Source organism: Tilletiopsis washingtonensis (genome assembly GCF_003144115.1).
Source record: "Tilletiopsis washingtonensis strain MCA 4186 unplaced genomic scaffold FA09scaffold_15, whole genome shotgun sequence".
NCBI lineage: Eukaryota > Fungi > Basidiomycota > Exobasidiomycetes > Entylomatales > Tilletiopsis > Tilletiopsis washingtonensis.
The window spans coordinates 564,195-579,582 of NW_020312012.1; the positions used below are offsets into that span (position 1 = coordinate 564,195).

Sequence of the window (15,388 nt, forward strand, 5' to 3'; positions counted from 1 at the left end):
CCCGAGCAGCGAGGCGCCTGTCGCTGTCCGAGGAGGGCGCACGAGTTGCCGAAAGGCGGCGCAGAAGGTCCTCGAGACAGTGGAAGGCGCTGTATAGCGGATGAAGAAGCTGGTCGAACAGTCTCGTCACAGGAATACGGCGAGCATCCTCCGCCCACACGATGGATGTGATCAGCCGCTCGAGCTGCACCTTGAAGTTGACGTCCGTCTGGTCCTCTGCGTTCGTGAGCCGCATGATCGACACGCCTGCCCAGACGTCGCCGGTCTCGTAGCCCAGCTCCTGCAGCACCTCCATGTCTGAGGGTTCCTCGGACCACGCCACGACGAGGAGCCAGGGCACGTGGTTTCTGCGCGCCGCTGCTACGCCATCGCGAAGCCGCCGCAGCCGTGCCGCATCGCGCGAATCACCCTGCGGCGAGCGCTCGAAGATGACGAGCCCAAGCGTCTCCTGGAAGGGCAGCGAGGTCTCTGCGCCCTCGATGAAGACCTTGAGATCGCGACGGCGCGGGCCGAGTCTGCTGTCAAATCTGCTGTCGATGCTGGACCGTTCGAGGTCGAGCTTGTTGCGCAGCCACTGCGAGCCAGCTCCGTTGCCGGCCGTATCCAGCGTCACATCCCACGATCTAACATGCCGCGGCTCTCCGCTGGGCGGAGTGAGGTCCTCCACGCGCTTTGCGAGCGCATCGAGCCATGTGCCGGGCGCCCACAGCTCGTCGCGCGAGCTCCTGGCATCGGCGAGCTGCTGCTGCAGTGCCGAGTCGTCCATCCGTGTAGCCGCACTCGTGGCTGGCACGCGCTCAGCGCGAGGCTGCTGAGCATGTGCCTCGCCGTAGAGGATGCTCCGCTTGCCCCACGATTCTTCAGCGAGCTCCTCGCCAGCTGTAGATCTGCCAAGAGCTCGCCGCTTCAGGTCCTGGCGCACGTGATCAAGACGGCGCGTCTCATCGGCACGCGCTCTGCGATCGTCCAGCCGAGCAGTCCAGACGCGCAGGGTTGCGCGGAATAGCGCACGGCCACGCAGCGTGGCCGCGGCGGCGTACTCGGCCGCCTCCTCGAGCTTGAGAGCGAGCACTTCCTCGACGCCTTCGTCCAGCAAGCCTTGCACCACTGCCTCGACCCGAGCGGTCCGCGTGTCCTCCTCGCGGCGGGCGTGCGCTAACTCAGCTGCTTTGCTTGCTTCTTCTGTCCTTTGCCTGATGGCCGCAGACACGGCAGGCGTGGCGAGCAGCGAGGAAGTGGCGTCGTCAGCCTTCTTGGACTTCTTCGCTGGGCCTGCGCCCGGAGAGGGAGCCACGTCTGCCGCGACAGCGCCAGGCGCCGCCACGGAGACTGCGGCAGCCTCTCCGGACGCGTCGGACGTACGATTCGCCTTGAGCTTGGGCGTAGCGCCGTTGCTTGCGCCATTGGTGGCAGTCGGAGCGGACGCTGCTTTGAAAGAGATGAAGGAGGGAGTGGAAGAGGAAGAGGAGGTGGTTGGCTTTTTGTACGGCGACGCAGCAACACGAGCAGCAGCGGTCGTTGCCTTCGCGGCGGGCGCGGGCGCACTTCCACTACTGGACCCGCTTGCCGATCCGAACTGGGGCTTCGACGTACCCCAAACGCTTGCAGAGGAGGTTACAGGGGGTTTCTGAGTCGGCAGTGTCGAAGATGTGGCGGCTTGCCTCGCGACGGCTGGCGGAGGAGCCGATGCGGCGGCGACTCGTGCAGCGAAGGCCTGGGCGGCAGCAGAGGGAGGAGGCGCAGCGGCACTCGCGACCGGAGCCCACTTGGAGGGGCCGCTCCATGGGTCAGCCTGCTGCGGCAGCTGCTGCAGCTGGCTGGCGTTCTCGCGCGCGGCTGCTGATGCGCGCCGTGCGACCTGCCGCGGCGGGTGGAAGAGCGGCGGCAGCGGCTGTCCGAGGTCGTCGTTGAGGAGCGCAGTTGCACCAGACGCCACGCCGTCGACGACTTCCTGGCACGTCCACGAGCCGCGCTTCGCCTCGACGAGCGACTCGCTGAACGGCGACTCCTTGCCCTTGGCAATGTCGGCGTCTGTCACTGCGCACGAGGCGGTAAGCACATGCGTTGAGAGAGACGGGCTTAGCACTCACGTGCTCGCTTCTCCTGGCCACGCCCGATGCTGAAGGCGACGCTCTGCTTGCCGTCGGTCGCAACAGCCGAGACCTCAATGTAGCCGCGGCTCTTGGCGAAGTCCAGCGTCTCCTGGGCATCGTCGGTCGCAAGCACCGACTGCAGCTCATCGACGGGCATCGGGGCATGTTGTGCCATGTAGGCGCTCTCCATGGCACGAGTTGCGCCGGCGCGCACCACCGGAAAGATGTTCTCGGCGAGGCAGGCGAGGAGGTACGGCACGTTGGGGCCTCTGACCTCCTTGAAGAAGCGCGACCAGAGGTTGGGCGAGCCCTCGGCGCCGCCTCGGGGCTTGTCGGGCCCGGCACCCTGCGCGTAGCCTCGCAGACGCAATGCGGCTTGCAGGATCGGTGCGTCGAAGACGCTGGCGGGCAGGTGCTCGACTTCGCGCAGCGTGTCCGGGTCGCGGTGGTGCAGCATCAGACTGTACGCCCGGAACTCGGCCTCGTTGGGCGCGCTCCGGCCGGTGGACGACCGCATGTCGGCGTAAAACTCCGTCAGACTGCGCACGGCTGTGGAGAATTGTCAGACGAGGCGGCGAGAGCGGTCCTGGCAGCCGACTCACTCTTGCGCAGCTGCTCCAGCTCCTGCTGCTCGCTCCACTCCTCCGCGCCGCGTCCGCCCTTCCAGTGCAGACACAGGATGTGGTACCGCGCAATGCGCTCGTGGCACTCGATCGTCAGCGGGCTGCTCTGGCCCTGCACGATGAAGTCTTGCCGCACCGCACGCGTGCGGTTCCAGATGAAGCCCTGCACGTTGGCAAACTCGAGCTCGTCGGGCGATGCGGGAAGCATGGTGTGGAAGAGGTAGTCGAGTGTTCGCTGAGCGGTAGAGATGCAGCGTCAGCGCGTGAAGGCTTCCGGCACGACGCGCAAGGACTCACGCGCAGCACTGCCGGTGGCCGGATGTCGTCTGGGAGCGGCAGCTCTCTTCCAGCAGCAGGGCGTCGATAGATCTTGACCGCGTAGGCCGGGTCGATGCGTGACGTGCCAGAGACCTGGAAGCAGCAAGGGACTGTCAGACGTGGCCGACCGGACGCAAGCAGATTTGACTCACCATCTCCAGCGCATCGCCTTCATTCTGATGCTCGCGCTCGGCGATCTCGAACGCTGGGCACATGTCCATGCACGTGCCCCGCAGGTTCGACGCCGCAGCGAGATCCAGCGCCTTGGACGGGTCTGGCAGCACACCGAGGCGGATATACCGCTCCCGGGCGGCCTCGCGCTGCACTTTCAGCTGCAGAGTGCGCGGCAATCAGCATACAGTGGAGAGACGGCCTTGCAGAGCTGCGCACCTCAGGATACCGATTGGCGCTGGACGAGTCGAAGCGCTGCTTGCGCTCGGCGTCGAACTCCACTGCCGCACCCATGGCGTTGCGCCCGCCCGACAGCGAGGTGATGCCGCCGGATGGGCCGGCAGTTGGGGCGGGCGACTCGCGTGCACGCATGAAGCGGCCCAGTCCAGAGCCTGCCTGGCCGATCGCCGGCGGCGCGGGCGCTGCGGCAGCTGCACCTGCTGGCGGGGCGAAGGCATATGACGGCTGCGCGCTGCCGGCACCAAAGGCCGACGCCGGCGGGGCGACGGGCGCCTGCACAGCTGGCGTCGGCGCAGTCCACTTGAGGCTGCCAAACGTGGGTGCCGCAGCAGCAGAGGTCGCAGGTGCTGCGACACCGAAGCTGGCCGAGCCCCAGGCGGCGGGTATCGTGCTCGTAGACGGCCCGGCCTCGTCGCTGAACGTGGCCGACATGTTGGCGGAGCGCGGCGTCGTGCTGACGGGCGCTGCGCCTCGACGGCGGCTCAGCAGGCGCGGCGGCGCCTCGTCGCGGTTCATGCTGGCGACCGGCGGCTGTGTGCACTACGAGACAAGGCGGTTGAACGCAGTGGCTCGAGACGGACGTGCGCGGCCGATGTGGAGAGGTGCAGCTGCGGCCAGGCGTCGTGCGGGCTGGAGAGACGATGCGCACAGCGGGTGTATGCCGCAGCCGCAGAAAGGTGCTGAGTGAGAGGGTCTTTGGTGCTGTGCCAGGCGAGCTCGTGCCTCGACTCGGCTCGCGGACTCTATGGGGTATGGTGGAGGGGTCAGGCGAGGTAGGTGCCAGCGGGCGTGCCGGTTGGCGCATCGGGCACGCGCGAGCGACTGTGCGGATCTGGCGCACGTTGGCGGGCGACAGCGATTCTGATTTCAGGCACGCGCGACAACGTCTCGGCCGAGCAAGATTTTTGGCGCGCGCGACAGCCACGGCATGGGGCCGGCACGGGCAGCAGCAGCTTCCTGCCCGACACCTGCTCCTGCCTCTCCCCTTGCACACCCCTCATCACCGCCTTCTCGTCTCTGCACGACACCTTGCCGGCGCCGAAGCGATCAGAGCTGCAGCCACGCCTCGCCCGCCATGTCGTCCTCTGACTTTGGCAGCTCGAGCTCCGGCTCCTCCGGCTCCTCCTCCTCCTCCTCCGACGGGCCGGCCACGCCGCCGAGCACGCATGCATCGCTGCCCGGCTCGCTGAAAGAGGCACGCGGTAGCGCAGCCGACATCACCGACGGCGCTGCGCCGGCCGCTGCGCCGTGGCTCGAGCCGCACACCTTCCACACGCTGCGCACGCAGGCCCGCTTCCAGCAGCCGAGCGCCGACGCCTTCGACCACCCGGACCTGCAGGCGCTGACCGCCCCGCACATCGAGTCCTTCAACGCGCTCTGGGCCGAGGACCCGAGTCTTGATGCCGGCGGCGACCGCGGCGCCGCCGGCGCCAGCACCTTCTCGAGCCTTCCGCTGCCCGGCGGTGCTCTCGGCGAGGGCGTGGGCCTGCTGGCCAAGGCCCTGCAGAACCTGCCGCCGCGGGTGGTCTTTGATGGCAAGGGTGCGAACGGCGAAGAGCTGCAGCCGGGGCCCGGTGTTGGCCGCGGCAACCGTCTGCAGATCAGCATCGACAGTGTCTCGCTCGGGCGGCCACAGGTCAGCGACCGCGCTCGCGGTGCAGTGGGCAAGAAGATGTTCCCGAGCGAGGTGAGTGAGAGGTAGGCAATGGCTGTGCGATGCATGCTGAACGCTTCGCCCTAGTGCCGAGAGCGCCTGCGGACATATACTGCCAAGATGACGGCGCGCGTCAAGTGGAGCGTCAACGGCGGCCCGCCGCAGCTGGAGGACCGCGACATGGGCTTCGTGCCGGTGATGGTCAAGGTGAGTGCCGGATGAGTGTGCAGCTCTGTGGCAGCTGCTAATGCGTGTGCGCTCGGCAGTCAAATCGCTGCAGCCTGCGCTCCCTCTCGTCGAAGGAGCTCGTCGCGGCCAACGAAGAGCCGCACGAGCTCGGCGGCTACTTCATCATCAACGGCAACGAGCGTCTCGTGCGCTTCCTCATCGTGCCGCGCGCCAACCACGTCACCGCCATCGAGCGGCCATCATTCGCCAACCGCGGTCCGTCGTACACGAACAAGGGCTGCTCGATCCGCTGCGTGCACCGCGACGACCTGATGAGCGTGACGAACACGGTGCACTACCTCGACAACGGCGGCGTGACGCTGCGCTTCAGTATGCGCAAGCAGGAGTACATGATCCCCGTCGTCATGCTGCTCAAGGCCCTCGTCAGCGCCACGGACAAGGAGATCTTCAGCGAGCTGATGCAGGGCGACTTTGGCAACACGTTCCTGGCCGACCGCGTCGAGCTGCTGCTGCGCGGCTTCAAGACGTACAGCCTCTGGACGGGCGAGCAGTGCCTGCAGTACCTCGGTGACAAGTTCCGCGTCGCGATGGCTGTGCCCGACGACTGGACGGACTACCAGGTCGGCGCCGAGCTCATCGAGCGCATCCTGCTCGTGCACCTCGACACGCCGCGCGAGAAGTTTAAGCTGCTCACTTTTATGATGCGCAAGCTCTACTCGCTCGTCGCCGGCGACTGCTGCGTCGACAACCCCGACTCGCCGCAGCACCAGGAGATCCTGCTGCCGGGCTTCCTTTACGGCCAGATCATCAAGGAGCGTCTGGACGAGTATGCCATTGCGCTGCGGGGCCAGATTGCGCGCGATGTGCGCACCAAGGCGCGCGGCATCGACTTCTTCGACGGACGCTACATCTCCAAGACGTTCTCCAAGGTCGTGCCGAACATCGGCGGCCGCCTGTCCTCGTTCCTAGCCACGGGCAATCTGAGCTCGCCCTCGGGCCTCGATCTGCAGCAGACGAGCGGCTTCACGATCGTGGCCGAGAAGCTCAACTTCTACCGCTACATCTCGCACTTCCGCTGCGTGCATCGCGGCGCGTTCTTCGCCGAGCTTAAGACCACGACGGTGCGCAAGCTGCTGCCTGAGGCGTGGGGCTTCCTCTGCCCTGTGCACACGCCCGACGGCTCGCCCTGCGGTCTGCTCAACCACTTCTCGCACTCGTGCCGCCTCATCACGCGCACCATCGACGCCTCGCACGTGCCGGGCCTGCTCACCTCGCTGGGCATGAGCACGTCGTGGGCGTCTCAGGTCGACGGGCGCTCGCACGTCGTGGTGCAGCTCGACGGCGCCACTGTGGGCTACGCCACGCCGTCGCTGGCGCGCCACATGGCCACTGTGCTGCGGTTGTGGAAGACGGAGGGTCTCAACGATGTGCCGCTTGACCTCGAGATCGGCTTTGTGCCGACGAGCAAGGGCGGCCAGTACCCGGGCCTGTACCTCTTCTCCGGCCGCTCGCGCATGATGCGCCCGGTGCGCCACCTCGCCAACAACCGGCTCGACATGGTGGGCCCCTTTGAGCAGGTGTACCTCGACGTGGCATGCCTGCCCGACGAGATCGAGAAGGGCCTCTCGACGCACGCAGAGCTCAGCCCGACGAACGTGCTCAGTGTCATTGCGAACCTGACGCCGTTCTCCGACTACAACCAGTCTCCGCGTAACATGTGAGTGTCGCTGCGCGCAGGCGCGTGAGCCGTTCGCTGACGCCGTCGCTCCTCTACAGGTACCAGGTCCGTCGCGTGCCAGCGTCACGCATCCTCTGAGCGCCTTTGCTGACCCGCTTCCCTTCAGTGCCAGATGGGCAAGCAGACGATGGGCACACCCAGCACGGCGCTGAACCACCGCACGGACAACAAGCTGTACCGGATACAGAGCCCCCAGACGCCCGTCGTGCGTCCGGCGCTGCACAACCGCTACGGCTTCGACGAGGCACCCAACGGCGCCAACGCCATCGTCGCCGTCATCTCGTACACCGGCTACGACATGGAGGACGCGATGATCCTGAACAAGAGCGCGCACGAGCGCGGCTTCGGCTACGGCACGATCTACAAGAGCGAGATCATCGACCTCAAGGACATCAAGGGCGCGACGTCGAGCAAGGCCGGCGCCGCGACGCTCCATTTCGGCTTCGCCAACGACGTGCGGAGAGACCACCCGAACCGCGAGCTGCTGGACATTGACGGGCTGCCGTTCCCCGGCGCGCGCCTGAAGCAGGGCTCGCCGTTGGCGGCCTACTGGGACGAGACAACGGGGCGCACCGACTTCAAGAAGTACAAGGGCGACGAGGTGGCCTACGTCGACACGGTGCGCCTCATCGGCTCCGACACGGGCGACCACGAGCTGCAGAAGCTGCAGATCGTGCTGCGCGTGCCGCGCTCGCCCGTCATCGGCGACAAGTTCAGCTCGCGCCACGGCCAGAAGGGCGTGTGCAGTCAGAAGTGGCCCGCCGTCGACATGCCGTTCAGCGAGAGCGGCATGCAGCCGGACGTTATCATCAACCCGCACGCCTTTCCGTCGCGCATGACCATCGGCATGCTCATCGAGAGCATGGCGGGCAAGGCGGGCGCCATGCACGGCATCGCGCAGGACTCGACGCCGTTTACGTGAGTAGCGCAGGTGCTGCCCTGTTCGGAGCGTTGCTGACCCGCGTCGTGCAGCTTCTCGGAGGACGACACGCCGATCGAGTACTTTGGCGAGCAGCTGCGGCGAGCAGGCTACAACCACGTCGGGCACGAGCCGATGTACTCGGGCATCACCGGGCAGGAGTTCCGCGCCGACATCTACCTCGGCGTCGTGTACTACCAGCGCCTGCGTCACATGGTCAACGACAAGTTCCAGGTCCGCACGACGGGCCCGGTGCACCAGCTGACGCGGCAGCCGATCAAGGTGCGTCCCATGTTTCTCAGCTGGCGTGTCAGACGCTGATCACGCTTCATCCACAGGGCCGCAAGCGCGCCGGTGGCATCCGTTTCGGCGAGATGGAGCGCGACGCGCTGCTCGCGCACGGCACGTCGTTCCTGCTGCAGGACCGCCTGATGAACTGCTCCGACTACTCGACGTCGTACGTGTGCCGGACATGCGGCTCGATCATCTCGCTCGGCTACGACGACGCGGCGCTGGCGGGCGTGCAGACCATCGACGCCAGCACGGGCGCCACGGCGGCGCCGGCGCAGCTCGGCCCCAACGGCGAGTACTGCCGCATCTGCCGTGCCGAGGACGAGCTGCGGCGCGAGCAGGGCCAGGAGCCGCTCACGGGCCGCCGCATGGCCAAGGGCGGCCAGGTCGTGCGCCTTGGCCCGGAGAGCCTCATCAAGCGCGGCTCGGGCGGCCTCGATGTCATCGTGAGTATGGCGTGCTGTCTTGTGCATGTGCGATGCTCATCCGTGCTCTTCCAGGCCGTGCCATATGTGCTCAAGTACCTCGCTGCGGAGCTCGCGTCCGCCGGCATGCGCATCTCGTTTGAGATCGCCTGAGCCAGTCTGCCCCTCATTATCTCGCTCCGCCCATCCCATGCTGCATCCTCGCAATGTCATCGCTGTAATCATCTGTGGCATTGCAGTGCGCCTGCCTCAGAGCTTCGCCGGCGCGGCCTCGACACGAACGAGCGCCGAGCCGCCGCCGAGGCTCTTCTTGCCGCCCTTGACGCTCTGCTCGAACGCGACCTTGACGGTGCCGTCGGCCTGCTTGTCCGTCCACACCTGCGTGACGAGCGTGTCGCCGGGCATGACTGGGCTCGTGAAGCGCGCAGCGATGGACAGAAGCGACGTGACGGGCGCGTCGGCCTTGCCGTCCTGCGGGTTGACGCTGCGCAGCACGGCGCGTGCGGCGTGGCCGTCTGAGCGGGCAGGATGAGCATGTAGAAGTGCGGCTCGCAGCGACGGTACTCACAAGAGCAGAGGCCGTGCAGGATCGCACCGGGCAGGCCGCCGCGCTTGCCGATGCTCTCGTCGATGTGCAGGGGGTTGTAGTCGCCGCTCAGGCGGTACAGCGCCGCCTGTGTGAGGTGGTCAGCGGCTGCGCCATATCTGATGCCGCACCACACGCACCTGTGCCGGCGACGTCTTCTCCTCGAGCTCAAAGTCGGGCTTGCGCGCCGGCGGCTTGACGGCGGCCGGCTTCTCGACGATGAGCTTGCTGAAGCCCGTGCCCTGCGAGCCGCCGCGGTAGAATGCCGAGCCTGTGGGAAGTGAGCACATGCACGCGGCAGAAGCACACCGGGCGGCTCACCGATCATGATGGCGTGCGTGTGGCCCGTGGGGCTGACGAGGCGCACCTCGGTCTCGAGCACGAGGCCCTTGCCCTTCTCGGGCGCGTCGCGCACGCCGACGATGCGCTTGCGCAGCTTCCAGCCGGGCTCGGCGACGGGCGGGATGGGCGCCAGCACCTGGATCGACTGCTCGCCGTGCACTGCGTGGTCGTGTGAGCGGCATCACAGAGGGGCTGCGCGGCATACATCGCACGTATGCTGCCAGACATGTGTCGCCTCTACATGACCAGGCATGCGACTCACCGATGGTGTTGGGGTCCAGCTTCGGGAAGCCCGGCGTGGCGCTGCGCCCGCCCACCATGTCGGCGAAGACGTTGGTGTCGTTGCCGTCGCCCTTGAGGCCGAGCACGAGCGGGTAGGTGCCAACGGCGCGGAAGCCGCGCGTGCCCTCGTACACGTAGGCCAGGTCATCAGGCCCGGCGCCGATGCCGAGGGCGTAGAGGATGAGGTCGCGGCGGTTCCACGCCACGGGCTGCGGCGGCTCGGCGTGCCCGATGCAGAGGTTGAAGTCGACGGCGGCCATGTCTTCAGCGTGTGCGGGCGGGTAGAGGTGGAGGATGGGCTGTGTGCGAGGGATGGAGGAGCTGAAGAGCCGCGAGGAGGGTGCTGCGAGCGATGCTGGTGGAGCTGAGCGAAGGCAGAGCAGCGGCACGCCCGCAGTACGGAGAGGCGGATGCCTACCCCGCGCCGCTCCGGCACATCCGGCCCGGCGCACAGACGCCCCAGCAGCCGGTCGCCCGGCCGCCTGCGCGCCGCACGCTCCTCGCCCGGCAGCCACACGTGCAGCGCTGGGCAGGCGCAGCTGCGGCAGGACGAGTGCTGGGTCCATCCGCCTCGCCGCGAGTACTGGACTTGGGCGCAGCAGCGACATGGCGACAGCGGCAGATGGGGTGCGAGGAGAGCGGAGGCAGGAGCTGCGGGCGCCGCCGCGTGCCGAGAGATGCGCGGCGCGCGCGCGGCGGCGTTTTGCAGGGCTCGCGCTTTCTGTGCCGCCGCTGCATGCAGCGGGCGCTAGACGCAGCGCCGACGGCAGCAGCATCTCGCAGACCCAGATGGCAGCTGAGCATCACACGACCGGTCGAGTCAACGAGCCGCTGCAGCAGGTCATTGACCAGGTGGGACTATGGGAGACACGGCAGGATGGCGAGGAGCGAGAGTGGCGGCGCGCCGAGGCGTGGGAACAGAGACATGCGTGTCATTGTCGGCGACAGGGAGGCGTCGCGCATCGACGCAGAAGCGGAGCGGTCGGCTGGGGTACAGAGGGAGAGACTACTAAGTGAATGAAGAGGTAAGACGATTGCGAAAGTGAAGCGCAGCGGGTAGTGGCGGCAGAGAGCAAGCGGGACGGAGGCGATGCGGTGTGCGCCACCTCGGAGGCCCCCCGATGGCGACGGAGCATGCTGCTGGACGCTTAGTACAGCGTGCAGCGCTTGTTGCGGCAGTGCGACGTCTCGCACCCGACCGACTTGTAACAAACGTGTCCGACGGGCTTCTTGACGTCGCAGCGGCCGCGGCGGCAGTAGCCGGAGTCGCACTGGATCGACTGCGTGCACGTCGTGCCGTCGGGCGCGTTGTCCTTGGCAGCGCAGCGCCGGTTGATGCAGAAACCACTCGAACAGCCCTGTGGCTTATAACATCTGGATCCGTCGGCCGCCTTGTCGGCGCACACGCGGTTCTGGCAGTAGCCGCTGGAGCACTGCACGCTCGCGTTGCAGCCGATGCCGTTCGTCGCCTCGCCCGGCGCGGCGACGCAGCGGTTGTTGCGGCAGAAGTTCGAGGCGCAGTTCTGAGCCTTGTAGCAGTAGCTCTGCAGCGCCTGCTTGTCGGCGCAGCGGTTGCGGTTGCAGTTGTCGCTGGCGCACTGCGACTGAGGCGGGAGAGACGCGTCAGGATGGAGTCTGGGCGACGCGCAGCCATGGGCGCACTCACGCTGGCCGTGCACTGCGAGTTGTTGGGCTGGCCCGGGGCCGCCGGCGTCGACGTCGACGAGGGGGCATTCTGGCGCTGCAGCAGCGTGGGCACGGGGCTCAGGAGCTGGCGCACGGCGAACTCGCCGCCCGAGCGGGCGAGGTTGGCCTGGGGCTGGGCGAGCTGCGCAAAGGCACCGAGGACGGGCAGAGCGAGCAGGAGGGCCGTGGAAGTGAAACGCATCTTGAAGTGGTGTGAAGAGGTTGGAAGGGGATGAAGGAGATGGAGTGGTAGACTGGAACGAGGAGGGATGCTGATTGAGGATTGGGGGCAGCGCTGTCCGGCTTATGTATGGCGGCTGAGTGATCGCTCCTCTTCGCAATGTCCGTCCGATCGTACCACAGGCTGCCATAGCCGGGCTGCCATAGCCAGAGCAGACTGCCATGTCGCTTCGTGGACATTCGACGGATTCGGCCCTCTGGCATGTCGGGTGCGTCTGCTCGCGTGACCTCATCTTTGCTCCGCCCGGCGGCCTGCGAACCTATGGATGCCGTGTCTCTCCCACGGCAGCAGCGCGAGGTGCGCTGCTCGGGGCAGAGACACGGGTCATCGGTCCGGACGGACTATCTTGGGGCCTGCTCGGGGGCGCTGATCAGCCGATCATACCGAGGCTGCTCATTCGATGCGGCAGCGCGGGAATGTCCAGCGCCGATGGAAGAATCTTGGCGCTCGAGCCACAGATGTGGGCCTGCTCTCGAGGAGGACCAACACGCTAGAAGCCGCATGGGCGGCCGCCAGCTCCTCTCGCAACTCGCATGCGGACGGTCGCTTGAAGCGGGCATGATCAACGCCTCTGCGGTTCCCGCATCACTCGGCACTACCTCGAGCAGCTCGCTGAACAAGTGTGGCGTGAGATGCAGCGGGTGCGCCAGAGCAGTTGCCAGCAAGCGGCACCTCGCGGGCGCCTTGACGGGAAGGGCCGCTCGAGCAACTTGCTGATTGCGCCCCGTGTGGCGGCATGCGTTCATGGGTGTGCAGGGTCGCAGCACAGCGCTTGGGAGCCGGGAGCCGAGCAACACCGAGCGACAGGGTCGCTGTGCGTGACCAACACGATGTGTGTGCCACGGACGGCAGGGCATGAGCGTCGCACCTTCGGGCAGATCATGAGGGCAAACGGCCTACAGATCCCCACGCAGCGGAGGCTCGGGACGCTTGCAGCATGCCGGCGACAACGGAGTACGAGTGTAGGTGCCGTCTACGATTGCTTCCCGTTTGCACTCCGAAGGCCTGCTCGATGTGCTGCAGCTCCTCACACCTCATGCCTGGGTACTGCCCTCCGGGCTGTGTCCAGAGGGCAGCAAGCAGCCGGCCTTGGCGAGCTGACGGAGCAGAGATCCTTGGCCGAGACTGAGACGGCGCTGCTGCAGCGGCGCTCGCTCCGCCGATGCCTCCGCAGACCCTCCGTCAGATCCCAGATGCAGATGCGTGACGGTCTGTGCCCGCCCGGCATGTGGGTGCCACAGGACTCGTCGCTGATGTCCAGGCGCTGCAGGAGCAGGCGAATTGCTCGAAACTTGCAGGAGCGCGAGGTTGGAGCGTCGAGACGCGGAGGCAGCCCAGCCTCCGAGAATCTCGCAGCGCGGATCAATCAATCGAATGTCACTAGCGCCAGGGCCCGTCCATCCCAGCCCACCCGCGGCCCTCTCCGGTCCGAGCACGCACACACGCCAGTCTGCTGATCGCCTGCGGCCCCTCGAGCAGCGATGACAAGGTGCAGGAGCGCCACATCCGGACCCCGGCGGCGCCTTTGAAAGATGTGCTCGTCAGCCGTGGCCAGAGCGCAGGTTGCCGCGGCTACGCGCAGCGCCCGCTGCCAAGAACGCCGCCGCACGCCCGCGCCTTGCTGCTGCCATCAAATGCTCGATTTGCACTCAGACATAGCTCAGAGGCTACAGCTGCAGGTGCAGCTGCAGCAGGTTGGCCGTCCGCTGCTCATGCAGGCTGCGCTCTGCCCGGCGCATGACCGCTGGCTGCTGTCACGCGATCGACCGCGGGGCCAGGCCGCAAGACGCCCGAGGCGCGGCAGCAGCAGCGCAGGGCGGTGTGGAGCGCCGGCCCCGCCATGGGCGGAGGCAGAAAAGAATGTGGCGAGCAGAGCAGGCGCAGGAGGAGCAGAGCAGCAGCAACATGCAATGACAGCCGCCGCTGGTGGCGTTGGGCCGTGTGCTCCGTGCGCATGGGTCCCGAACTCCCGACGCGCGCCGAGCGGGCGTGGAATGTTGGGAGCTGACTGCGGAGGAAAGGGAGCGAGCAAGAGCAATGGGAGCATCAGCATGCAGCGGCCCTGGCGGCGCTCGCAGCCGCCCGCATGGAGATGCCTGCGGCTGGTGCTGCACCCGTCCGAGCCGGATCAGCGCCAGAAGCCAGCTGCTTCCATGCTAGCGACGCCGGCGGCTCATGCGGGCTGCGTCTGCCAAGGGCCCGCCTGCGGCTGCCGCGGCTGCTGCCTGCTGTGTCTGCGGCTACAGGACGCCGTGCTCTGCCCGTTGACAGGCCATTACTTCCCAGGCTCGAGCTGCGTCGCCGCATGTGGCCGCTGGATGTACCGCCGGCGCCCGGCGCGCGTCAGGGTCGCGGGGAATAATCGCGCGTCGATCGCGATCCAACAGACGATGTCGCAGCCGGCGCCGGCGCCGCGCTGCATCAGGTAGCACCGGAGATGGCCGCAGCGGTGCCGTCCCCGCGTGACCGCTGCGCCCGGCGAGTTCATGAGACAGCATCGTGCAGCGGGCGGTCGCGTTGCAGCGTGGAGCGGAGATGCTGCGCGCGACGGCGCAGCCACCGCCTGCCGCATGCCGAGCACCGCTGTCCAGCGGATCAGCCCCAAGAAATCGCGTTGACCCGCTCCGGCGTCCGCACCCGGCTGACGCTGCGGCATCTTGATGCTTTGCAGCGCGTCAGCGTGCGACGATGCATCTGCCTGCGCTGCCTCCTCAGCTGCCCGGCACCTGCTGCTGCCTGTCCGAATTGCGTTTTCGGGGCTGAACAAGCCTGCAGCCACCTCTGCTCTCATGCCCCCGGCTACTGGCGCATGACAGCATCGTGCGGCAGCCGCCGCCGCACAGGCAGCAGGACGCAGGCCGCCGGTCCCGCACCTGCATCTGCACAGCGCCCGCCTTCTGGCGCGCCACCGGGCCTTGGCGCGCCGCGCTCGTCGCGTGACCCGGACCCCCTGAAATGCTGCACGGCACCTCGCTCTCACAGCGTCATCATCGCCAGCCAGGCCCCGCCTTGCGGCCAGATTGCAGCGCAATTCTCTGAGCATAGGACCACAGCAGGACCCTTTGGCAGTGCAGAGCACGACTGTCAGGGTACCCGGCTCTACGAGCTGCGGCTCGGTCCCGCGTCGGCTGCTGCACGCGCGCGCGCCGCTTCGCACGCCGGCGCCACAGTGCCTTCGCGATTCCTGCTGCCTGCACAGACGTCCTGCCTTGTCGAAGCAGCTATGATCAGCAGAAGGGCCACCCCTTCCTGCGTCTGGCTCGGACCTGCCGCCGTGCGGGCCCACTAGCAAGTTGCAGCCCTGGCGAGCTGCTCGCGGGCACCGATCTCTGCGGGACAAGTTCTGAGACTCACCGGGCATCTGTGATCGCTCATGGGTGATGGCTTACGCATTATGAAGACCAAGAGGAGCTAGGAGATCTTGTCGCCACGTCTCGTACCACACAAAGCTGACTAATCTGCCCTTGAAAGTGGCGACAGCCGCCCGTCCCCCTCCGACATCCCTCATCTGCTCGCCCGCCACCTGCCTCTCCTCACCGGTTCCTCTCCCTTCGTACTTTCTCCAACCTCGGTAGCGCTTCACCTGCAAA

General features: G+C 67.2%; 4 protein-coding genes across 4 annotated transcripts; 1 reads left to right on the forward strand and 3 right to left on the reverse strand.

Moving 5' to 3' along the window:
• Window positions 1–960: 960 nt before the first annotated feature.
• FA09DRAFT_75138 (hypothetical protein) lies at window positions 961–4,202 on the reverse strand. Its single transcript, XM_025745815.1, has 7 exons — window positions 3,425–4,202; window positions 3,187–3,366; window positions 3,014–3,127; window positions 2,696–2,951; window positions 2,091–2,642; window positions 1,363–2,037; window positions 961–1,193 (listed from the first exon to the last, which is right to left on the reverse strand). The coding sequence occupies exons 1-7, from the start codon at window positions 3,959–3,961 to the stop codon at window positions 1,156–1,158; spliced, it is 2,352 nt and encodes a 783-aa protein (XP_025597261.1). The 5' UTR covers window positions 3,962–4,202; the 3' UTR covers window positions 961–1,155.
• Window positions 4,203–4,412: 210 nt separating this feature from the next.
• FA09DRAFT_331030 (putative RPA135-DNA-directed RNA polymerase I, 135 kd subunit) lies at window positions 4,413–8,887 on the forward strand. Its single transcript, XM_025742841.1, has 8 exons — window positions 4,413–5,132; window positions 5,187–5,306; window positions 5,366–7,007; window positions 7,045–7,049; window positions 7,133–7,944; window positions 7,999–8,227; window positions 8,284–8,682; window positions 8,737–8,887. The coding sequence occupies exons 1-8, from the start codon at window positions 4,521–4,523 to the stop codon at window positions 8,812–8,814; spliced, it is 3,897 nt and encodes a 1,298-aa protein (XP_025597262.1). The 5' UTR covers window positions 4,413–4,520; the 3' UTR covers window positions 8,815–8,887.
• On the reverse strand, window positions 8,831–10,131 carry FA09DRAFT_334790 (hypothetical protein; the record flags this gene model as incomplete). The annotated part of the gene is made up of 6 exons (XM_025743745.1): window positions 8,831–8,854; window positions 8,944–9,176; window positions 9,230–9,335; window positions 9,388–9,518; window positions 9,569–9,748; window positions 9,852–10,131. 6 exons carry the CDS (start codon window positions 10,129–10,131, stop codon window positions 8,831–8,833), a joined length of 954 nt encoding a protein of 317 aa, XP_025597263.1.
• An 888-nt stretch (window positions 10,132–11,019) lies between these two features.
• On the reverse strand, window positions 11,020–11,409 carry FA09DRAFT_299310 (hypothetical protein; the record flags this gene model as incomplete). The annotated part of the gene is made up of 1 exon (XM_025740277.1): window positions 11,020–11,409. A coding segment is annotated over one exon (390 nt), but the record flags the coding sequence as incomplete, so codon positions are not given.
• Window positions 11,410–15,388: the final 3,979 nt, after the last annotated feature.